A 25,537-nucleotide genomic window follows, 5' to 3' on the forward strand; every position below is an offset into this window, starting at 1 on the left:
AGGAAAATAATGAATGTAATCCATTTTGGAACGAGGATGTAACATAACAAAATGCGGAAAAAGTGAAGCCCTGTGAATACTTTCCGGATGCTCTGTAGGTGTTATTTTTTACTGGCAAACAGTGGAAATAAAGTAGAGAAAGAGCCAGAACATGGCAGAATGAAACCGCTCTCATCTCTCATCATTCTACGGTTATTGTGTCTCATTCGTTCAGGTCTGAGACGTTTATTTCCCGTATATATTTTTATATCGTGCTACGGAATGTATGATTGTCACTTGTGTATTGTATTGCATATCCATCCTTGACGCATCCCGTATATATTAATTTTGTTTTCTTCTGCATTACAATTTTGCACATTTATACCTTTTTTTCCAATAAATATCGTACTTACGATTACTATAAGAGTAGTCCTTTTTCCCTTTAAAGTCCCACCAAAGGAATAAATTCCATATACTCAGATTGTCCGGGATGTGGGCTAACCCTACTCTCTAGAGCAGTGATTCTCAACCAGGGTTCCTCCAGAGGTTGCTAGGGGTTCCTTCAGCATTGGGCAATTTCTGCCTCTCAGTCAAGTTCCCACCGACACCATTGATCTTTTTATCTATCTGTAAGGAGGTAATTCTTCCCAATGACCACAAGTGTGAGGACCATTCTTCCCACTGACCACAAGTGTAAGGACCATTCTTCCCACTGACCACAAGTGTAAGGACCTTTCTTCCCAATGACCACAAGTGTAAGGACCATTCTTCCCACTCACCACAAGTGTAAGGACCATTCTTCCCAATGACCAAAAGTGTAAGGACCATTCTTCCCAATGACCACAAGTGTGAGGACCATTCTTCCCACTGACCACAAGTGTAAGGACCATTCTTCCCACTGACCACAAGTGTAAGGACCGTTCTTCCCACTGACCACAAGTGTAAGGACCATTCTTCCCAATGACCACAAGTGTGAGGACCATTCTTCCCAATGACCACAAGTGTAAGGACCATTCTTCCCACTGACCACAAGTGTAAGGACCGTTCTTCCCACTGACCACAAGTCTAAGGATCATTCTTCCCAATGACCACAAGTGTAAGGACCATTCTTCCCAATGAACACAAGTGTGAGGACCATTCTTCCCACTGACCACAAGTGTAAGGACCATTCTTCCCACTGACCACAAGTGTAAGGACCGTTCTTCCCACTGACCACAAGTGTAAGGACCATTCTTCCCAATGACCACAAGTGTGAGGACCATTCTTCCCAATGACCACAAGTGTAAGGACCATTCTTCCCACTGACCACAAGTGTAAGGACCGTTCTTCCCACTGACCACAAGTCTAAGGATCATTCTTCCCAATGACCACAAGTGTAAGGACCATTCTTCCCAATGACCACAAGTGTGAGGACCATTCTTCCCAATGACCACAAGTGTAAGGACCTTTCTTCCCAATGACCACAAGTGTAAGGACCATTCTTCCCAATGACCACAAGTGTAAGGACCATTCTTCCCAATGACCACAAGTGTAAGGACCATTCTTCCCACTGACCACAAGTGTAAGGACCTTTCTTCCCAATGACCACAAGTGTAAGGACCATTCTTCCCAATGACCACAAGTGTAAGGACCTTTCTTCCCAATGACCACAAGTGTAAGGACCTTTCTTCCCACTGACCACAAGTGTAAGGACCTTTCTTCCCAATGACCACAAGTGTAAGGACCATTCTTCCCAATGACCACAAGTGTAAGGACCATTCTTCCCAATGACCACAAGTGTGAGGACCATTCTTCCCAATGACCACAAGTGTTAGGACCGTTCTTCCCAATGACCACAAGTGTAAGGATCATTCTTCCCACTGACCACAAGTGTAAGGACCTTTCTTCCCAATGACCACAAGTGTAAGGACCTTTCTTCCCACTGACCACAAGTGTAAGGACCTTTCTTCCCAATGACCACAAGTGTAAGGATCATTCTTCCCACTGACCACAAGTGTAAGGACCTTTCTTCCCAATGACCACAAGTGTAAGGACCATTCTTCCCAATGACCACAAGTGTAAGGACCTTTCTTCCCAATGACCACAAGTGTAAGGACCATTCTTCCCAATGACCACAAGTGTAAGGACCATTCTTCCCAATGACCACAAGTGTAAGGACCATTCTTCCCAATGACCACAAGTGTAAGGACCATTCTTCCCAATGATCACAAGTGTAAGGACCATTCTTCCCAATGACCACAAGTGTAAGGACCATTCTTCCCACTGACCACAAGTGTAAGGACCATTCTTCCCAATGACCACAAGTGTAAGGACCATTCTTCCCACTGACCATCACACTAATGTATCATGAGTTGTAGATTTCTAATTTTTAGAAGGGGTTCCCCCGAGACCGGAGAACTATTTCAAGGGTTCCTCTGTGTTGAAAAGGCTGAGAAACGCTGCTCTAGACCAACCTCGCACCCTCTCTTTAGTTCCACGTGTGAGACCAGAAACGTGCAATAAAATAAAAAATAAAAATGATCTCGGGCTTTCCAGCAACAAAGAAACGGTAGAGCTTAAATCATGAGGTTGCGTCCTTGTAAAAATGTTCACAGATCCTATTTGTGTGAGTCTCCTGGTGGTCCGACCTACCTACTGATACCCACAGGTACATTCCAAACCAGACTGATATAAATACAAAGAATTACCGCTCTAAGGTAATGACTTCTCCCAAAACAGCTGTCTCCACAATCCCACAGGGTGCTGGCTCTGTTTGCAACAGGAACTGAAGTAGAAAAGATGTAGCTAGATAGCCGCACTCTGAATTATTCAGCTTTATTTCAAAAATGTAATTAAAATCATAGCATCTAGGCTGGTAAACAGACTAACTGCACAGCCGCTGACATGTTTCACACCGAACACGGTGCCGTGTTCCGTGTGAAACATGTCAGCGTTAGACATGTGCATCTCTCGCCCATCAATTGCCGCCACTGTGCCCATCAATTGCCACCACTGTGCCCATCAATTGCCACCACTGTGCCCATCAATTGCCGCCACTGTGCCCATCAATTGCCACCACTGTGCCCATCAATTGCCACCACTGTGCCCATCAATTGCTCCCACTGTGACCCAACAAACGCAGCCACTGTGCCATACCAAACACTGCCGGTGTGCCCGCCATCTGCACTTACCTGTCTCGGTGGGACAGCTCCTCAATACTCCTTGATGTCTTCTCCCGTCCTCTCTTCCCGTCCTCTGCTATCATTGGATGCCTGGTGTCCAATAACAGGGCCTGTTGTTTCAGCCAATCAGGTGATTGGCTGAAAGATCCGAGCACCTGATTGGCAGAGAGGCGGTTTAGTGTTAGGAAAGCGAAGATTCATTCGCTTTTCTAACACAGCTGAGTGACCTGGGAGCGCCCAGCGTGGAGCTCGCTGGTCACCTTTTTTGACGCCTATTAGAGCCTATGGCTATGTGCTTCAATACCACCCCCCGCCGCTGTAATTAAGGCGCCCTGCACTCGAAAAGGTGCCGGGCACCCGAATAGGGGGTGGCAGCGGCGGCCATAGATAGATTCATGCAATGCATATTCCTTTATCCCATTGTTTTGCAAATCTATGTACACTACAAACTGTATGATTAAATCTTATTTTTATTATTTAAATCAGATTTTTTTTGATTTAAATCAATTTTTTTTTATCAGATTTGCTTTAAGAAAATGCGTTTGGAGTAAAGATCTATCTAAAGCTAGTTTTCTATTTAAGATAAGATAAAAGATGAGATGAGATAAAACAAAGTTCAGGAATATTCCTTTATCCTATTGTTTTGTAAATAATTTTTTTATTTTTATCAATTTTTTTTTTCAAGAAAATGACTTTGGTGTAAAGATCTATCTAAAGCTAGTTTTCTATTTAAGATACATTAATAATTTAGTTTCTTCAGCATGAAATGGAGCTTAGTTATGTGGCATGAGGCTGTATATTCTACAATATTTAAATTTTTTGGGGTAAACTCATTCAATTAATCCAAGCTCTGCAAGCTGAGATAACATGCACTGCGTTGATGCATCCACACAATTTCACAGTTACCATGAGATAAAAAAAAGTTCAGGTATATTCCTTTATCCCATTGTTTTGCAAATCTATGTACACTACAAACTGTATGATTGAATCAGATTTTTTTTTAATTTAAATCAGATTTTTTTGTTTTAAATCGATTTTTTTTTTTTAATCAAATTTATTTTAAGAAAATGCTTTTGGAGTAAAGATCTATCTAAAGCTAGTATTCTATTTAAGATACATTAATAATTTAGTTTCTTCAGCATGAAATGAAGCTTAGTTATGTGGCATAAGACTGTATATTCTACAATATTGAATTTTTTTTGTAAACTCATTCAATGAATCCAAGCTCTGCAAGCTGAGATAACATGTGCTGCATTGATGCAGTCAGTCAATTTCACAGTTACCATGAGATAAACAAAAGTTCAGGAATATTCCTTTATCCTATTGTTTTGTAAATCTATGTACAGTAAAAACTGTATGATTGAATCAGATATTTTTTATTTAAATCCGATTTTTTTTTTATTTAAATCATTTTTTTTTTATCAAATTTTTTTTCAAGAAAATGCTATTGGTGTAAATATCATTGTACACTACAAACTGTATGATTTAATCAGATTTTATTTATTTAAATCAGATTTTTTTTTATTATTTAAGTCTGTTTTTATTATTTTTATCAAATTTATTTTAAGAAAATGCTTTTGGAGTATAGCTTATAGGTTCAATACATACTGTGCTCCTTATTTTATGACCTCCTTGTTTTGAGTCTTTCTTTTTATTACCTTTATTATTGAACCTATAAGTATATTATGGATTATACATATATATATACATCACCACCCATATTACTTTTTTTTTCTTTTTTTCCTTTTTTTCGTTTTCCAGCTTTGGCTGATACAACTGCTGTACCCATTATGATATTAAGATAGATTCGTGCATTGCATGAATCTATCTATGGTCGCTGCTGACACCCCCTATTCAGGTGCCCGGCCCATTTCGGGCATCTGAATTACAGAGGCGGGGGGGGGGGGGGGTGTGTTTTTTGGAAGAGCCTGATTAGAGCCGTAGGCTATAATAGGCACCCAAAAAGGGTGAACAGCGGGCGCAATGCTGTGCGTTCCCTGTGCACTCAGCTGTGTGTTAGCAAAGTGAAGGAATTCGCTTTGCTAACACTGAATCCGCCTCTCAGTCAATCAGGTTTCTGGGTCTGTTACCAGTCATCTGATTGGCTGAAGCGTCAGGCGCTGCGATTGCACACCTGAGAGAGGATGGAAGAAGACATGGAGGACGTGCAGGAGACCGCCGCTGGCCCGCTCCGAGAGCGGTAAGTGCTGGGCAGCATCTGATGGGGCACACTGCCGTCATATGATGGGGCATACTGGTGGCATTGGATGGGGCACACTGGTGGCATCTGATGGGGAACACTGCCGGCATCTGATGGGGAACACTTCCAGCATCTGATGGAGCTTACTGGCAGCATCTGATGGTGCACACTGGCGGTATCTGATGGTGCACACTGGCGGCATCTGATGGGGCACACTGGTGGCATCTGATGGGGAACACTGCCGACATCTGATGGGGCATACTGGCGGCATTTGATGGGGAACACTGCCGACATCTGATGGGGCATACTGGCGGCATCTGATGGGGCACACTGGCGGCATTTGATGGGGAACACTTCCGTCATCTGATGGGGCATACTGGCGGCATTGGATGGGGAACACTGCCGGCATCTGATGGGGAACACTTCCGTCATCTGATGGAGCTTACTGACAGCATCTGATGGTGCACACTGGCAGCATCTGATAGGGCACACTGGCGGTATCTGATGGTGCACACTGGCAGCATCTGATGGGGAACACTGCCAACATCTGATGGGGCATACTGGCGGCATCTGATGGGGCACACTGGCGGCATCTGATGGGGAACACTGCCGTCATCTGATGGGGCATACTGGCGGCATTTGATGGGGCACACTTGCGGCATCTGATGGGGAACACTGCCGGCATCTGATGGGAAACACTTCCGGCATCTGATGGAGCTTACTGGCGGCATCTGATGGGCCACACTGGCGGCATCTGATGGGGCACACTGGCGGCATCTGATGGGGAACACTGCCGTCATCTGATGGGGCATACTGGTGGCATTTGGTGGGGCACACTGGCGGCATCTGATGGGGAACACTGCCGGCATCTGATGGGAAACACTTCTGACATCTGATGGAGCATACTGGCAGCATCTGATGGGGCACACTGGCAGCATCTGATGGGGCACACTGCCGGCATCTTATGGGGCACACTGGTGGCATCTGATGGGGAATACTAACAGCATCTGTTGGGGCACAAAAATTGATCGGCACTCTGGCAGCATCTGATGGGGCACAGTGTCAGCAATTGATGGGTGCAGTGACTGTGTTTGATGGGCACGGTGGCTGCGTTTGATGCACACAGTAGCTGTGTTTGATGGACACAGTAGCTGTGTTTGATGGACACAGTAGCTGTGTTTGATGGGCACAGTGGCTGCGTTTGATGGGCACAGTGGCTGTGTTTTGTGGACCCAGTGGCTGTGTTTGAGGGCACAGTGGCTGCGTCTGATGGGCACAGTGGCTGTCTTTGGTACAGTGGCAGCATTTGATGGCACAGAGACAGCATTTGATGGCACAGTGGCTGCGTTTTATGGGCACAGTGGCTGTGTTTGATGGCACAGTGGCTGCGTCTGATGGGCACAGTGTCTGTGTTAGATGGTAGAGTGACAGCATTTGATGGCACAGTGGCTGCGTTTTATGTGTACAGTGGCTGCTTTTGATGGGCACAGTAGCTATAATTGATGGGGTTTTTTTTTCAGTTTGTTTGCGCCCACCCCAAACATTTTTAGCACCAGCTGTCACTGCTCAGACCTATTATCACAAGTAACCAGTCCGGGATAAACATCTAGTGGGATTTTGTGAAATGTAAATGTCCTAAAAACAAATGTCCTTGTCTGACAGCGTGTAAAAGAAAGACACTCTGAAATGCTATGAGGAGACTTGCACTGTCTGTGTAGCATGGCACCACCAAGAGGGTTTTGGCTATTAAGGGCCGTAAAAAAAAAACCTTGGCTTTTTCCCCACCGTAGGAATTCCTGGATCACTACAGGCAGTAATGGGGAAGGCAGAAAAAAACCTACATCACAAAAACTAGGTATGTGCCTAGGCCCTGGCCACCATCTTCTCCTCTAGGGAAAGGAGTTTTGAGACTTTCCATGCAGCCAGATTAGCATCAGACAGCAACTACGAAACTTACTTAGTGATATACAGCTCTGCAATACCGTGCATAGTAAATAACAATAAACTGAATATGAGCAATATGCAAGGACATTCAGATACAATAATAACTCACAAAGTGCTATGGTGCTCCGTGTCCCATCGGTGTCCGTTCTTCCACCTCTTGGGGGTAATGGTAATAGGTCCGCACTCACCAGATAGGTTGGACTACCCTTGCCTTATGGCTAAATGAGTCAATCGTTCTTGTAGGCCACTATGGGGGACCTATCCTAGTGCGATCTCCTCTAGGTTAATCCTTTATCACAGTGCGATCCCAACAGTCTCCTCCAGGTAGGGTCTCTGTGGTGAATTACCTCCAATGATGTCCTCCGGTTCCCAAATGCAGACAGTGTGCAGCGGGTAATAATGTGACGCCGTTGACGTCGCATTTCTATGATGAAACGCGTCAAGGCGACACCCTCATACTCTTATGGGGCCGGACTCTGGCCAGAATAGAAAATGCCCCAACATCAATGGAAGTAAACAATGGCATCAGTGGGAGGAATAGTGCCTCGTTATTGGTATTTTTGGGAGGAATAGTGCCGCATTGTTGGTATCGGGAAAAGGAATCGTGCCCCAGCATTGATGTCAGTGGAAGAAATATTGCCCTATCATTGGTGTCAGTGGAAGAAATAATGCCCAGTGGAAGGAATAGTGCCCCATTGTTGGTATCAGTGGCAGGAATTATGCCCCACTGTTGGTGTCAGTGGAAGGAATAGTGCCTTGTATCTGTGGGAGGCATAGTGTGCCAAGGACCGGATAAAGGTAAGCAAAGGGGCTGCAGTTTGAAGACAAGTAACTTAAAGTGTAATTTAAAGTGACCTCTTTACAAAGATACAGCAGGGCGGGGGGGGGGGGGAGCCAGGAGTAGACCCAGGAGAGAGCGCAGCAATGATTATGATTGGGTAACCCTGCTGTCAGTGGCACCTCCTCCACATAACTCCCGACTGTAACACCGCCACCACCAGTGCAATAATGAAGGTATGAATGATGAGGTGTGTTAACAGGCACAGGATGACCACCCTGGATAAACACTTCCAGCCTTCGGTGCTGTGTGCTCTGTGCCAACAAGACATGTCTGAAGGGATCTGTTATTTTCCTGAAGGAAGATAAAAGGGGTCTGCAGCTGGGATCCACCTGTTGTTGAGTAAGGCTGAGGATAGACCACACCCTCTCCTCCATTCACCCTCTCCACTTGGCTCCACCCCCCTCTCCTCCATCCACCCCCTCCCCCTGGCTCCATACCACCCTCTCCTCCATCCACCCCTCCACCTGGCTTCATACCCCCCTTTCTTCTATCCACCCCCTCCAACTGGCTCCATACCCCCTTCTTCTCCATCCACCTCCTCCACCTGGTTCCATATCCCCTTCTCCTCTGTCCACCTGCCTCTGTTGTCTGCAGACTCTAACCATCTCCTGTATCATGTCCAAAATCTCCAACCATCTTCTGCACCATGTCCACAATCTCTAACCATATCCTGTATGATGTCCACAATCTCTAACCATATCCTGTATGATTTCCACAATCTCTAACCATCTCCTGTATCATGTCCACAATCTCTAACCATCTCCTGTATCATGTTCACAATCTCTAACCATCCCCTGTATCATGTTCATAATCTCTAACCATCTCCTGTGTCATGTTCACAATCTCTAACCATCCCCTGTATCATGTTTATAATCTCTAACCATCTCCTGTATCATGTCCACAATCTCTAACCATCCCCTGTATCATGTCCACAATCTCTAACCATCCCCTGTATCATGTTCATAATCTCTAACCATCTCCTGTATCATGTCCACAATCTCTAACCATCTCCTGCACCATGTCCATATTCTCTAACCATCTCCTGCATCATGTCCACAATCTCTAACCATCCCCTGTATCATGTCCACAATCTCTAATCATCCCCTGTATCATGTTCATAATCTCTAACCATCTCCTGTATCATGTCCACAATCTCTAACCATCTCCTGCACCATGTCCATATTCTCTAACCATCTCCTGCATCATGTTCACAATCTCTAACCATCTCCTGTATCATGTCCACAATCTCTAACCATCCCTTGTATCATGTCCACAATCTCTAACCATCTCCTGTGTCATGTCCACAATCTGTAACCATCCCCTGTATCATGTTCATAATCTCTAACCATCTCCTGTATCATGTCCACAATCTCTAACCATCCCTTGTATCATGTCCACAATCTCTAATCATCCCCTGTATCATGTTCATAATCTCTAACCATCTCCTGTATCATGTCCACAATCTCTAACCATCTGCTGCACCATGTCCACAATCTCTAACCATCTCCTGCATCATGTTCACAATCTCTAACCATCTCTTGTATCATGTCCACAATCTCTGGCCTTCTCTTGTCTTGTATCTTGTCTGCAGTCTCTGAGGAGGAGCTTGGAGAGGAGTAAAGGAGCGGGGGCCTGGCCAGGATGGGGGGTCACGGGAGGAGTCCAACGTATATGGACTGTGGAGAGGAGAATATAGGATGGAACCAGAGAGGACCGTCTGACTGAGGAGGTCAGTGACAGCATTGTGAGGCCAGTCTAGGGGGGGGGGGGGTGTCGCTGATGTAAGGGGGGAGTGAATACAATAAGGTAAGGGGGATCACTGATATAAATGTTCCCCCTTATATCAGTAACTTAGTGTATTCACTCTGTAGAAGGTGGTCTGTGGTCATCAGTGCCCCCCCTTAAATAAGTGTTCCCAGTGTCCCCCCTTAAATAAGTGTTCTCAGAGTTCCCCTTTACAATGTTTTTGACTTTTGTTATAAATTAAACATATTGCTAATCACCCTCGCTATATGTTTGTAGCTTAAATATTGATATTTGCACTGTTTTGCTGCCATTTTATGTACTTTTTTGAAGTGTCAGTAAAAAAATGTGGTTCCGTCAGCAAATTGCATGATTTTTTTTGTCAGTAAAAAAATTGGTCCTGTTTGTAAATTTTTTGGACCTCCTGTCAGTAAATTTCACTTTGGGGGGGGGGGTTGGCAACAATGCTAGAACCGTCAAGAAACTGAGGCTGGTTGGGAGTGGGAAGGGTTATATAGGGGTTGTTCCTGCAGCTTGGTGTTCAATCATCTGAAAGTAACTGCCTATAACCAATGGTTAAAGACTGACGGTCACGCATTCTGAACTGTACATTTGAGAAAAGTTTTGACTATAGAAATACTTTAGGTGTAAAGCCAAAACTTTTGTACCAGTTTGGGATGGAGTGGTGAAGGGTTATATTATCTATGAGGTTTATATTGAAGTCTGCGTCCTGCTGACCATTGTCACGGAGGTAGAAAGTGACAATGGTCATCAGGACAATGTTAGAACCGTCAAGAAACTGAGGCCGGTTGGGAGTAGGAAGGGTTATACAGTATATGTTCCTGCAGCTTTGTTTTTTCATCAGTGTTCAATCATCTGAAAGTAACTGCCCATAACCAATGGTTAAAGACTGACGGTCACACATTCTGAACTGCACAATTGAGAAAAGTTTTGACTTTCGAAATACTTTATGTGAAAAGCCAAAACTTTTGTACCAGTTTGGGATGGAGTGGTGAAGGGTTATAATATCTATGAGGCTTATATTGGAGACTGTGTCCTGATGACCATTGTCACGGAGGTAGAAAGTGACAATGGTCTTCAGGACAATGCTAGAACCGTCAAGAAACTGAGGCCAGTTGGGAGTAGGGTAGTATATGGGTTGTTCCTGCAGCTTGGTGTTCAATCATCTGAAAGTAACTGCCTATAACCAATGGTTAAAGACTGACGGTCACGCATTCTGAACTGTACAATTGAGAAAAGTTTTGACTTTCGAAATAGTTTATGTGAAAAGCCAAAAGCCTAATTTTGTAGAACTTTTGTTCCAGTTTGGAATGGAGTGGTGAAGGGTTATAATATCTATGAGGTTTATATTGAGGTCTGTGTCCTGCTGACCATTGCCACGGAGGTAGAAAGTGACAATGGTCTTCAGGACAATGCTAGAACCGTCAAGAAACTGAGGCTGGTTGGGAGTGGGAACGGTTATATAGGGGTTGTTCCTGCAGGTTGGTGTTCAATCATCTGAAAGTAACTGCCTATAACCAATGGTTAAAGACTGACGGTCACGCGTTCTGAACTGTACAATTGAGAAAAGTTTTGACTTTCGAAATAGTTTATGTGAAAAGCCAAAAGCCTAATTTTGTAGAACATTTGTTCCAGTTTGGGATGGAGTGGTGAAGGGTTATAATATCTATGAGGCTTATATTGGAGTCTGTGTCCTGATGACCATTGCCACGGAGGTAGAAAGTGACAATGGTCATCAGGACAATGCTAGAACCGTCAAGAAAATGAGGCCGGTTGGGAGTGGGAAGGGTTATATAGGGGTTGTTCCTGCAGCTTGGTGTTCAATCATCTGAAAGTAACTGCCTATAACCAATGGTTAAAGACTGACGGTCACGCATTATGAACTGTACAATTAAGAAAAGTTTTGACTTTTGAAATACTTTATGTGAAAAGCCAAAACTTTTGTACCAGTTTGGGATGGAGTGGTGAAGGGTTATATTATCTATGAGGCTTATATTGGGGTCTGTGTCCTGCTGACCATTGTCACAGAGGTAGAAAGTGACAATGGTCTTCAGGACAATGCTAGAACCGTCAAGAAACACTGGTTGGGAGTGGGAAGGGTTATATAAGGGTTGTTCCTGCAGCTTGGTGTTCAATCATCTGAAAGTAACTGCCTATAACCAATGGTTAAAGACTGACGGTCACGCATTATGAACTGTACAATTGAGAAAAGTTTTGACTTTCGAAATACTTTATGTGAAAAGCCAAAAGCCTAATTTTGTAGAACGTTTGTTCCAGTTTGGGATGGAGTGGTGAAGGGTTATAATATCTATGAGGCTTATATTGGGGTCTGTGTCCTGCTGACCATTGTCATGGAGGTAGAAAGTGATGGGAAACCCAGAATTTTTACGTTCGTCACCAGAACAGGAATAGAGGGGAACATGTTCCAACGTGGACAGCGACTTCAGGGACAAATGTCTAAATCCACGATCGGATTTTCGGACAACAGAACCGTGGATTTTTTTCCCCCCGAAGGATGTTGGCTCAAATTTGTCTTGCATACACACGGTCACAGAAATGTTGGCCAGAAATTCGGAATGTGAGAACGCGGTGTCGTACAACGCGTACGACGAGCCAAGAAAAAGGAAGTTCAATAGCCGGTATTCAATCACTCCTTCTGCTTGATTCAGAGCATGCGTGAACTTTTCTGCGACGGACTTGTGTACACACAATCGGACTTTCCAACAGCAAAAACGTGAGAACCTGCTCTCAAACATTTGTGGCCGGAAATTTTCCGACAGCAAATGTTCTATGGAGCGTACACACGGTGGGACTTTCCGTCAACAAGCTCGCATCGAACATTTCCCGTCGGAAAGTCCAACTGTGTGCATTGCGGCATTAGAGGAGAATTACCCATAATTTTGTAGAGGTTTTTCTGACTGCTGCTGTTGTCTTCAGGAGAGGAATTAAAGGAAGATCTCCTCAATGGAACACAGACATGAAAGCATTAGCTAACAGGAGTTTAACTTATGCCCTGTAGACACGGTCGGACATTCCTGACGACAAAATCTGTCGGATTTTTTTCCGACGACAAAATCCGTCAGATTTTTTCCGACGGATTTTGGGCCAAACTTGCCTTGCATACACACGGTTGGAAAAAGTTGTCAGAAAATACGATCGTTCAGAACGCGGTGATGTACAACACGTTACAACGGGACTATAAGGAGGCCAGTAGCCAATAGCTTTCGTCTCGGTAATTTATTCCGAGCATGCGTGGCGCTTTGTGTGTCGGAATTGTCTACACACGATCGGAATTTAAACGATTGAATTTCGTTGTCAGAAAAATTTTAGATCCAGATCTCAAACTTTGTGTGTCGGAAATTCCGAACAGAAAAAGTCCAATGGAGCCCACACACACGATCGGAATTTATGACAACACAAAGCGATCGCAAAGTCCGACCGCGTGTATGGGGCATAACTCACTTTATCCAAAGCTTAAAGACAAAAAAATTATTTGGCCACCCTATAATCAGTGAAGCAGGTTGTGATTGCTTTGGTCTTTTCTAGGCTTCACTGGCTGCAGGTTCAACTTCTTCCCCCTGCCTTCTGGAGGATTCTAGAATGTAGTGGGCTGGAAAAGGCAGATCCACAACTTGAATATTTATGTGGTCTCAGCCAATTGCTGGAGGAGGATGCCCAGAAGGTGACTGAGGAGTGCATTAATAGTCTAGGTCAGCCTTTCTCAACCTTTTCAACACAGAGGAACCCTTTAAATAGTTCTCCGGTCTTGGAGGAACCCCCTTCTAAAAATTAGAAATTTACAACTCATGATACATTAGTGTGATGGTCAGTGGGAAGAATGGTCCTTACACTTGTGGTCATTGGGAAGAATTACCTACTTACAGATAGCTAAAAAGATCACTGGTGTTAGAGGGAACTTATCTGAGAGGCAGAAATTGCCTAATGCTGAAGGAACCCCTAGCAACCTCTGGAGGAACCCTAGGGTCCCACGGGACCTTGGTTGAGAATCACTGGTCTAGGTCCTGAGGAAACCCTGTTCTTGTCTGGGAGAAGAAGTTCCTAGCCTAAAGGGCTGCTGCCCTTCTGGGCAGTTCAGCGGTAGCCCTACATGTGCTTATCGAGGTCCCAGCTACGCTAGAGCTAGGGAGCCTGTTCTACTGAAACTTGCTGAAACTTATTAAGGGATTTTACTGAGGATCTGCTCTGGAGAGCTCATTTGAGAAATGTTTGATATTGGAAGGAGGCATCCATATATCCAGGGACATAGCAAGTACAGACCTTACAATAAAGCATCAAAAGATACCCCTAGACAGAGACTGTCATTGTGTGATTGGATGCCACTACACTAGCTTGGAAAGAGAACCTGGGACAACTTAGCGGGCCCTTTCGGGGGTGAGCACTATGTATATTTAAATAAATAAATAAAGTCGCGCTATGGAAAAACCAAAACAAAACTAGATCTCCAATGTGATAGAAATATAAAAAAGTAAATAAATAAAAAGTGGAGAAAGAAAAGAAAATATACTGGGTTAGAGCTGCCTGTGCCTGAAGCCCTCACTTCCTTAATAGGGAGGAGAGGGAAATGAAAAGTGTAGAATAAAAAGGTTGTGGCGCTAAACCCTATCAGTGATGTGATGAGTTAACCTATCATCAAAACCTGGTGTTTATTTTTATAAAAAGAAAAAACTGTTGGCAATAGCGTGCAAAGATTCCTAAAATAATTTTATCCTAATTAAAAAATTGGTGTGATCAATGTGGAGTCAACATTCGTGTTCCATCATAATTATAACCAAAGTGGATATTAAGTTATCTTATACGTATCAGCCTACTATGGGTGGATACCAAAAACATGTAAACATTCATTTAGATATGCAAAATGGTGAAAATGTTGTTTGTATTCAACAATGTGCTAGTTCAGAACAGACTGTGCAAACATGTGCAAAATATGTGCAAAAAAAGGAACTAAGGATCAGAACAACCAGGGATCAGAAATATATTCAACCAATAATCACATGAAGACGCAAAATATGTGCAAAAAAGCAACTAAGGATCAGAACAACCAGGGATCAGAAATACATTCAACCAATAATCGCATGAAGACGCATCTATGTCCAATGTAAGTCCAAAATTAATGTTTGGCTTAATGATACTGCCTCTTCAGATTATTGTTGTAATTGATGCATAAAGTCAATAGGGAATATTTGATTCACTCGTGCAAATAGTGCGGGTTTTCAATTAGAGAACTTCATCCCCGGTGCGCCACTCAGTGCTATAGTATGTAAATGCTCTCACCAGAGTTAATGCCCCTTGTGGGGCTGGATGGACCTTCACAATGTAAGCCACTGTGCCGCTCTCTGGCTGCTGCTGGTGCACTGGGTGAAGCTTCGTTATTCCGTCCGTATGGTATCCAACGTTAATTATATATGAGGAAAGACATATCCATAGTGTAATACATTCTTAACCAGATCGTTCGTTTATTAGTATTAAAAACTAATGGCCACGCTGTGTGCACTCGTTTGAGACGAACGGCTGAGTTTTTCCATACGCATATGCTTTTAATGTCAAATGTGAGTAGTTTTTAATACTAATAAACGAACGATCTGGTTAAGAATGTATTACACTATGGATATGTCTTTCCTCATATATAATTAACGTTGGATACCATACGGACGGAATAACGAAGCTTCACCCAGTGCACCAGCAGCAGCCAGAGAGCGGCACAGTGGCTTACATTGTGAAGGTCCATCCAGCCCCACAAGGGGCATTAACTCTGGTGAGAGCATTTACATACTATAGCACTGAGTGGCGCACCGGGGATGAAGTTCTCTAATTGAAAACCCGCATTATTTGCACGAGTGAATCAAATATTCCCTATTGACTTTATGCATCAATTACAACAATAATCTGAAGAGGCAGTATCATTAAGCCAAACATTAATTTTGGACTTACATTGGGCATAGATGCGTCTTCATGCGATTATTGGTTGAATGTATTTCTGATCCCTGGTTGTTCTGATCCTTAGTTGCTTTTTTTGCACATATTTTGCGTCTTCATGTGATTATTGGTTGAATATATTTCTGATCCCTGGTTGTTCTGATCCTTAGTTCCTTTTTTTGCACATATTTTGCACATGTTTGCACAGTCTGTTCTGAACTAGCACATTGTTGAATACAAACAACATTTTCACCATTTTGCATATCTAAATGAATGTTTACATGTTTTTGGTATCCACCCATAGTAGGCTGATACGTATAAGATAACTTAATATCCACTTTGGTTATAATTATGATGGAACACGAATGTTGACTCCACATTGATCACACCAATTTTTTAATTAGGATAAAATTATTTTAGGAATCTTTGCACGCTATTGCCAACAGTTTTTTCTTTTTATAAAAATAAACACCAGGTTTTGATGATAGGTTAACTCATCACATCACTGATAGGGTTTAGCGCCACAACCTTTTTATTCTACACTACGTATATTTACTTTGTTACTTGAAAGTATAGTTATACTGTGACAAAAACAATGTTAAACTTGGTACTATCCCTGAAAGCCAGATAATGATAACAATGAGAAAGAGATACTGTATATGACATGCCAGATACTGTATCTCAGTGGTCATCAACCCCGTCCCCAGGGCCCACTAAACAGGCCAGGTTTTATCTATTACCTTGGGGGAGATGAAGACTAGAATGCTGCAATCACTGAGAAGCAAATGATATCACCTGTGATGTATTTTAGTTATCTTGCAAACCTGTCCTGTTAGTGGGCCCTGAGGACAGGCATGTACTGGCCATAGGGACTATAGGGAGTTTCCAGGTGGGCCGATGGCTCAGTGGGCCGGTTTCAGTGACAGCCAGTGGCATCGCTGGGGGGGACTTTTGGGGCTATAGCCCCGAATCTGGGGCCCATAGCCCAGAGTCAGTCCAGGAGTCCCCAACCACAGGGTCCCAGCCCACTACCTGCCCTCTTTCTGGTGACCCTGATGTAAGGAGGGGCTCTCTGGGGACCCTGATGTAAGCCGGAGGCTCTCTGGGGAACCTGAATGTAAGAGAGAGGCTCTCTGTGGACCCGGATGTAAGGGGGGGGGGGCTCTGCGGGGACCCGGATGTAAGGGGTTGGCTCTCTAGGGACCCTGATGTAAGGCGGATGTTCTCTGGGGACTCTGATGTAGGAGGGGCTCTCTGGGGACCCTGATGTAAAGGGGAAGGCTATATGGAGACTCTGATGTAAGGGGAGGCTCTCTGGGGACCCTGATGTAAGTGGGGGGCTCTCTGGGGACCCAGATGTAAGGAGGGGCTCTCTGGGGACCCTGATGTAAGGGGGGGCTCTCTAGGGGTTTTTTGCCCAATTGTGTACAGTTTATATACAGTTTTTTTGCGTGTTTGCAAAATTAAAGTGGGCCGGTCTGGATGAAGTCCAGGGCCAAATTTTTGTCCCAGTCCAGCCCTGCCTGAGGACAGGGTTTATGACCACTGCTGTATATAACACATGGTGGCACTATGATTTCTGTGTACATTCGAAAGTGGTGTCGTGTTCGATAAAGAAAATAACACAAAAAAACATGTAATAATTAATAAATAAACTCTAAAAAAGGTCACTCCAAATAAGAAAAATTAAAAAATATTTAATTTGTTTTTTGGAGGGTTCTGCTGGGTTGAGTCAGGTTGAGTCACAGGAGCGGGATTTCTGTACTTGCAATGTCTTCTGATAGTCATGGCCACATGAAGTGATCTGTGAATGAGTTTCACAATTACTTTTTGACTGTTCTGTTAATCCACCTCCTTCAACAGGATTATTAGGGCTTCACAGTGGGTGTGGCAAAGGTAAGATTTTGAGAAGGTGATCTCCATGTTTGTAGCCTTATAAGATGTCAAACACCACTTAGTGGACTAACCAGCCCACCAGAGTCCTTCCATAGCACAGTTTTGGGTCATTCCCTAAAGGTGATCTGAGATTGTATTTACGTTCACTCTTGGTATTCTTGGAATCTTTATCAGGATCCACCTTTTGATAAGGTTCTTAAAGGTCCTTCTAATCTCCTTAGTCCTCAAACAGTAAATGATGGGGTTGGCCATATGTGGTACAAATGTGTAAAGGCAGAGAATAAGGACGTTCACGTCTTTGTTGAGGATCAAGTTGACTTGGTTGGCTACAGACACAAATATCCGTGGGATAAAATATAGACAAATAACACTCAAATGGGTGGCACATGTGTAATAGGCTCTCTTCCGACTCACAGACTGGGTCTGTGTGATGATGACCCGGATTATGACTCCATAGGAGAAAAGGATGAAGAACAGAGGCAAGAGAAGGACAAACATAGCAAGGCAAAATGTTATATGCTTCACTGGGGTCACATCACTGCAGGCCAAGGACAAGACCGCTGAATTGGTGCAAAAGCAGCTACTGATATTCTGTCCACATAGTTCTTCACTAGAGTCCAGAACAGCGATCGTGATGCCAATAATACTTGTGAAGAGCCAGAAAAAGCAACAGACGAGGATGGTACGTCGATTGTTGATTATTGATGGGTACCTCAGGGGCTTGCATATTGCAACATAACGGTCAATGGCCATCAGCAAGAGGACGTAGGAGTCAAAGCTCCCATGGAAATGGGCAGAATGTACTTGGAAGAGGCATCCAGCATATGAGATAGACCCATCATTAAACCAGTACTTGGCCACAATCTTCGGCAGGGTGATGGTATCAAACAGCAAGTCAGAGATGGCGAGGTTAATGATGAGCACATACATAGGTTGGCGCAGATGTCGGTTACAAGTGATCAGTGCTATGACTATGCCATTCGAGAAAAGCGATGTGAGATAAACCAGGAATAGAGCTACGGAGACCGGGGTGTGAAACTTCTCCCCAATTCCTGGGAATCCAAGCAGAACCAATTCAGAGATGGCAGACCGATTATCCATGGACCGGTTCAAGTAGAAGGATATCCCTAAAATACACAGTGATAGAGTTTGTAAGGTAATAAAGACACGCCAATCAAATATTTTCAAAAAACGTATAAAATATGACCCAACAGAGAAAAAGATTCATTCCTGATCTCCAGAGACAATGTACAATGTTATATTACAAAAATATTAAAAGCCTATTTTGCATATTTTGAAGCCTATCCAGACTTTTTTATGCAATCTCCAGACTTGGCTAGAAGCAACTCTTAGCCCTTGTACACACGGTCGGAGATTCCAACAACCAAATCCGTCTGAGTAATTCGGACGGATTAATTCCGGAAGTGATGTTGCATACACACGGTCGGACAAAGTTGTCGGAAAATCAGATTGTACATAACGTGATGACGTTATTTCGTTACGACGGGACTACGTTCAGACTAGTAGCCAATAGCTTTGGTCTAGGAATTTGATCTGAGCATGCATGGCACTTTGTCCGCCGGAGTAGGCTACACATGATCGGAGTATGTCCAATCGGAGCATTTTGTCGGAAAATTTTACCGGCAAGTTGGAAAAGTTGGTCCGTCGGATATTCTGACGGAAACAGTCCGATGGAGACCACACACAGTCGGAATATCCGACAAAACGGTCCGATAGGACACATTCCGATGGAATCTCCGACCGTGTGTACAAGGGCTTAGTCTAGACTTTTCCACATTTTCACCAGGAAGTAAGACGATCTTCTCAACAAGGACGCAGACAACAATAAGAACCTGACGAAGCTTCTCACCTTTTCACTTGCTATTATTACTGTCTGTGCCCCTGCTGAGGGGATGTTGGTTACATGTTATCTCAATGGCCACACAGAAAACGAAGGAAAATCTTTCCAATGGTTCCAGAAACAGCAAATAGTACCTGCCAGAGATTTTTCTTTCCCCCTGTTCTCTCTTCACCCCATGAATGTTATAATACAATTTGCAATGCAAGCAGATCACGATTGGTGGGAAGGGTTGACATGGTGTTGTACATAGCTTCCAGAAAACATCCCTGTCTCAGTACTCCTCTCAAGAGCCCTTATCCTGATGCAAGCAGTGGACTGGCTCTTGGGAGGGGTATGCAAATATTAGAATTCCTTGATGGGTAGATGCCAGTCTTGAGGAATGGGTGTTCCTAGGCAGTCTGTATTTGCATCCAGAGCACCCTAGGTAGTGACCACATGTGATGTTGAGCCTTCATGATTGAAAAAACTCAAACCCAATGAATGAATGAAAGGGCCAGGCAAGGGACAGTCAGACGGAGGAGGAAAAACTAAATATTGGTTGTCCTCCAGCCAGGAAATCAGGTGGGCTCTGTCTGACTTGCTGTCAGGTTTTTAATTCTATCTGTCTCCCGCTGAGGAGATTCATCCTCTCTATTTGCCCTTATGACTATTGTAATAGATGGAAAGTGAAGGGAAATTCAAACTTTTACAGTCACCAAAACAGAAATGATGGGGAACTCTTTCAATTGGGACACTGCTCGGGTGACTACTGTCTTGGGGGGGGGGGGGGGTCCAATTTTATAGAAGTTTTCTCTCTTTTCTCTCTCTTCATCAGGAGAAGAAACAAAGGAAAATCTCCCCAATGGGACACTGACAGCAAAAAAATAGCTGACTGGGTTTAACCTTTCCCTACTCTATTGAAACACGAAAGAAAGAAAAAAGGTTTAGTTATATATAAACTTTGTGATTTAAAAGTATCCTGAGCTGCATAAGGTGGGACTGTCCCTGAAAGCCGAAAAACAGTTGGTCATTATGAGCAAGGGAGACATGACGTGCCAGGTATGTAACACATGGTGGCGCTATGACTACATCTGTGTATATTCTGAGAGAGGAGCCATGTTTGATGAAGGAAATTACACTGAAGAGAAGCATAGGCCTAAAGCCAAAAGCATACATGACATGTAACTTTGCCCAAAGATGACAAGAAGACAGGTCAAGTTTTGAGAAGAGCAACAGTTTCAACTTTATTGAACTTCCAACATAACATAATCAATATCAATATCAATCCCAGTTATAGTACACTGTGAGCACACCTGAACAGTAACCTGACAGCCTAAAAACCTGTCCTTACCTTGAGTTCTACACAGGCCTTAAACTGGCCCAAAAACCCACTTGAGGGCATAACTCATTAAAGGAATTTTAACCGGGGGCAGGATCCAACCACTGGTAAAGCTGCATTGACCATCTTTGTGACGGGAGGGCCCGTAGAACCCAGAATCCCTTGGAGAGATTGGGAAACCCTTGTTTGAGCTCCCCATGTTCACCCTATGTCTAATTCACTCTGTGTCCATTAGGGGCACAGGGTAACTGAGAAAATGTGGCTTGAATTACATAAAATGGAACAGTGATATTTATCCACAATATCTCCCAAAGACTATTCCTGGTTTGTTTAATCCTGAACTCGACATGTCAATTGAAAGAGCTGGTCACATTGGCCTCTGTACAATGTAGGAGATGGTCCGTCTGCTACAGGAAGCTCCTGCTATTGTATGAAGGTGTCCTGTGTTTATATTTATGATAATGTGTATTGTGTCTTCTGAGCTAAAAGATGGCAAGTCTGCCCTGAAAGGTCATACATCTGAGTCACCTAGGCTGGGTAAATGACTAGTTAATTAGCTCATGGTAATTTTTGTTTCTGGTAACAGTTGTAATGGTAGGGAGGAGGAGAACCTCCTTCTGAATTTTGTATATAAGACTGTATTCTTGTTCTAATACACAGTTCCATGTTCAAGTTGTGAAACTGAGCTAGTCTCGTCTGGTTCTTAGTTACAATATATGGGCTGTAATATCTGATATCTGAAGGTCCAGATTGGAAGAAGCAGTGTACTAACGGAAGCACTCAAGCGGAGTGCGACGGGGATCCGTTACAATCTTCATAACATGGGTGGGTGGAAAGGCAACTCTACTGAGGGCTGAAGGTCTTCAGGTCAGTGATGGTTACTTCAGTATAGGAGTTCAGGCCCAGTCCCTTCACCTCATGGCTTAGAAACCAATCAAACCTGAGCTATTTCAAGCTTTATACCTTATTGTTAACACCCACTTTATGAACCACGCTTCCATCAGTCAAGGCTTCCTTACACTAGGGGCTTTCAATATGCTCCATAAGACCCAAAAACATGACATTATAAATAAATAAATAAATAAACTGAAAGGTTACTCCTGAAGTAAAAAAAAATAATAATTTTTTTTGGTGGTTTTTGGTGGGTTGAGTCAAATTTTAGCAAGAGTGAGATGTCTGGACTTTCAGTGTTTGCCAATTGCCATGGCCATGATGAAGGTGTCTCACGCTTTCTATCAAACTGGTTTGGTAATCAATCTCGTTCAGTAGGAATATTAAGAGTTCTTAATGGGATGGACAAAGGCAAGACCTTGAGGAGGCGATCTCCATATAAGTGGCCCTATAAGATAGACTAAGTGATCCAGTCCACCAAATTCCCTCTATAGCACAGACTCCCTAATGGTAACCGGAACTTGTAGTTCCATTTACTTCTCGTATTCTTTGATCCTTCATCAGTATGCACCTGTTTATGAGGTTCCTAAAGGCCCTTCTAATCTACTTACTCCTCATGCAGAAAATAATGGGGTTAGCCATGGGTGGTATGAACATGTAAAAGCAGAGAATAAGGATATTCATGTCTTCATTAAGGATTAACTTAACATGGTTGGCGGCAACAAACACAAAGGCAAGGGTTTGAGAAGGTGATTTCCATAGCATAGTAGCTCCATAAGACGTTAAACACCTCTAAGTCATCCAGTCCACCAGATTCCCTCCATAGCACAGTTTCGGGTCACCCCTAAAGGTGTTCTGAGATTGTAATTACATTCCCTGCTGGTATTCTTGGATTTTTCATCAGTATCCACCTTTGGATAAGGTTCTTAAAGGTCCTTCTAATCTCCTTAGTCCTCAAACAGTAAATGATGGGGTTGGCCATATGTGGTACGAATGTGTAAAAGCAGAGAATAAGGACGTTCACGTCTTCATTGAGGATCAACTTGAATTGGTTGGCAATATACACAAATATCCTTGGGATAAAATATAGACAAATAACACTCAACTGGGTGGCACATGTGTAGTAGGCTCTCCTTCGATTCACAGACTGGGTCTGTGTGATGATGACCCGTATTAAGACTCCATAAGAGAAAAGGATGATGAACAGAGGCAAGAGAAGGACAAACATAGCAATGATAAAAACCGTACGCTTCAGGGACGTCACGTCATTGCAGGCCAAGGACAAGACCGCCAAATTGGTGCAAAAGCAGCTTCTGATTTCCCGTTCACATAATTCCTCACCGGAGTCCAGAACAGCGATTGTTATGCCAATAAAACTTGCAAAGACCCAGAAGAAGCAACAGACGAGGATGGTACGTCGGTTGTTGATTATTGATTGGTACCTCAGGGGTTTGCATATGGCAACATAACGGTCAATGGCCATCAGTAAAAGGATGTAGGAGTCAAAGCTCCCAAGGAAATGGGCAGAAAATACTTGGAAGATGCATCCAGCATATGGGATCGACCCATTATTAAACCAGTACTTGGCCAGAATCTTCGGCAGAGTGATGGTATCAAACAGCAAGTCCGAGATGGCGAGGTTCAAGATGACCACATACATCGGTTGGTATAGATGTCGGCTGCAAGTGATAAGTGCTATCACTACGCCATTCGAGAACAGCGATGTGAGATAAACCAGGAACAGAGCTATGGAGACCGGGGTGTAAAACTTCTCCCCAATTCCTGGGAATCCAAGCAGAACAAATTCAGAAATGGCAGACCGGTTATCCATGGACTGGTGAAGGTTCAAGTAGAAGGATATCCCTAAAATACACAGTGACATAGTTTGTAAGGTAATAAAGATACAACAATAAAAAAAAAAAAAAAAAAAAAACGCAGTGATGAAACTCTAAAACCACAGGTGACTTTAAGAAAGACAAAACAAAACATATAAAGTGGCGGTCCAACATAGAAGAAACGTCCTTCCTGATCTCCAGATACAATGGAACGACAATCAATGATGTTGTATCCAATAAATATCCAATTATATTTTGTATAATGATCCCAAACCACAACACCACCTGCCTGGAGTTTCCATGTTCTCCCTGTGCCTGCACGGGTTTCCTCCGGCTACTCCGGTTTCCTCCCACACTCCAAAGACATGCAGGTAGGGTAATTGGCTTCTGTCCAAAATTGGCCCTAGTATATGAATGGGGACCTTGGATTGTGGGCTCCTTGAGGGTAGGGACCGATGTGAGTGTGCAATGTACAGGGATAGGGACAATTGTAGACACGCACTCAGGTTGAACTGGATGGACTGGTGTCTTTATTTAACCTTACTAATTATGAAACGTAACCAGCCTTTGTTTTTTTTAAGCATTCAAAAGACTTGGCTAAACACTAACCCTACGTTCACACCTATGTGCGCAGTACGGAGCAGAAGGAGATTCGTAAAATCTCCGAAGATGAACGGCGCCTGCGCCATGAGTCGAGGTGCTAGCCCCACCATCCAAGCGGACATAGGGATGTAGATATTAGAGGGCACCTCGCGGGCTCGCTTCGCTCGACACGCTTCGGGCTCGGCCTCGCTGCTCTCGGCTCTTTTTATTCTGACTCTATGTCCACTTGGATGGTGGGGCTAGAACCTGGACTCACGGCGCAGGCGCCGTTCATCTTCGGCTATTTTCGGAATCTATTGTGTCCTGTGTACGGCGCATGCGCCGTACACAGCGGACACTATCTGATGGGGGACACTATGTGACAGTACACCGGCTACAAAATGAATGAAAAAACAGCGTGCCCCCCAGTTCACACCAGATCTGAAAGGCCTGGTATGGCTTTGGAGGGGAACCCTACGCCAAAAAAAAAAAAATGCCGTGAGGCCCCCCCTCCCCAATCCATACCAGACCCTCATCCAAGCATGCAGCCCAACAGGTCAGCAAAGGGAGGGGATGAACGAGCATACCCCCCCAAACAATATCAGCCTGCATGGGCCACCTGGGAACAAGGGCCTCTTCCCCACAACCCTGGGCTGTGGTTGTGGGGGTCTGTGGGTGGGGGGCTTATCAGAATCCAGAAGCCCCCTTTAAAGCGGTAGTAAACCCGCTGAATTTTTAATTGTTTTTTCATACCTGCAAGGGAAAAGGCATAATGAGCTAGTATGCGCTGCATACTAGCTCATTATGAAATACCTTAGAACAAGGCCCCCGACATCTCACCCAATACACGCAGAGGGAGCTGACATGTTCCCTCGGCGTGTCTTCCGGGTATCTGGGTCCATCTGACATCCACGCTATGGCCAAAAGACGGGCACAGCGCGGATGTGAATTCCTGGGAGGCCAAAAGACGGCGCTCCCTGCGCACGCGCGGTGATCACCGAGCCACTGAGACCCAGGTGATCACCGGTCTGAGTAAGGGGTCGGTCCTGGCCCCTTACCATGTGATCAGCTGTCAACCAATGACAGCTGATCACGTGATCAAAACAAAAGTTCGGTGATCGTTTTTTCTTTTTCCTCACGCTGACAGCGAAGGAGGAAAAAAAAAAACGATCACCGGCTCAGCTTAAAGGGACATCAGTCCCGGCCACGAAGAGGCAATTATGCCTCATAAACTGAACCTGAAAGTGCCCACAAGTGCCAACTATCTATGCCCACAAGTGCCACCTATCAATGCCTACAAGTGCCACCTATCTATGCCCACAAGTGCCACC

At 44.0% G+C, this 25,537-nt stretch overlaps 1 protein-coding gene across 8 annotated transcripts in view; it reads right to left on the reverse strand.

The window, feature by feature from the left end:
• LOC143927185 (olfactory receptor 1E16-like) overlaps window positions 1–25,537 on the reverse strand; it is a 162,470-nt gene that overhangs the window by 72,850 nt on the left and 64,083 nt on the right. For 2 of the 8 annotated variants that reach the window (XM_077451159.1, XM_077451160.1), the window contains one exon: window positions 17,501–18,846. The exons of 4 other annotated variants lie outside the window; for them this stretch is intronic. In XM_077451159.1, coding sequence (XP_077307285.1) covers window positions 17,834–18,820 — 987 coding nt within the window. In that variant the 5' untranslated portion in view covers window positions 18,821–18,846 and the 3' untranslated portion in view covers window positions 17,501–17,833. Of the gene's footprint in view, window positions 1–17,500; window positions 18,847–20,774; window positions 23,653–25,537 lie in introns of those variants that run through there. 2 more of the 8 variants (XM_077451158.1, XM_077451161.1) reach the window with 1 other exon arrangement.

This window comes from Lithobates pipiens, unplaced genomic scaffold (assembly GCF_037356315.1).
Source record: "Lithobates pipiens isolate NorthernLeopardFrog02 unplaced genomic scaffold, aLitPip1_a1.2 Scaffold_23, whole genome shotgun sequence".
Lineage (NCBI taxonomy): Eukaryota > Metazoa > Chordata > Amphibia > Anura > Ranidae > Lithobates > Lithobates pipiens.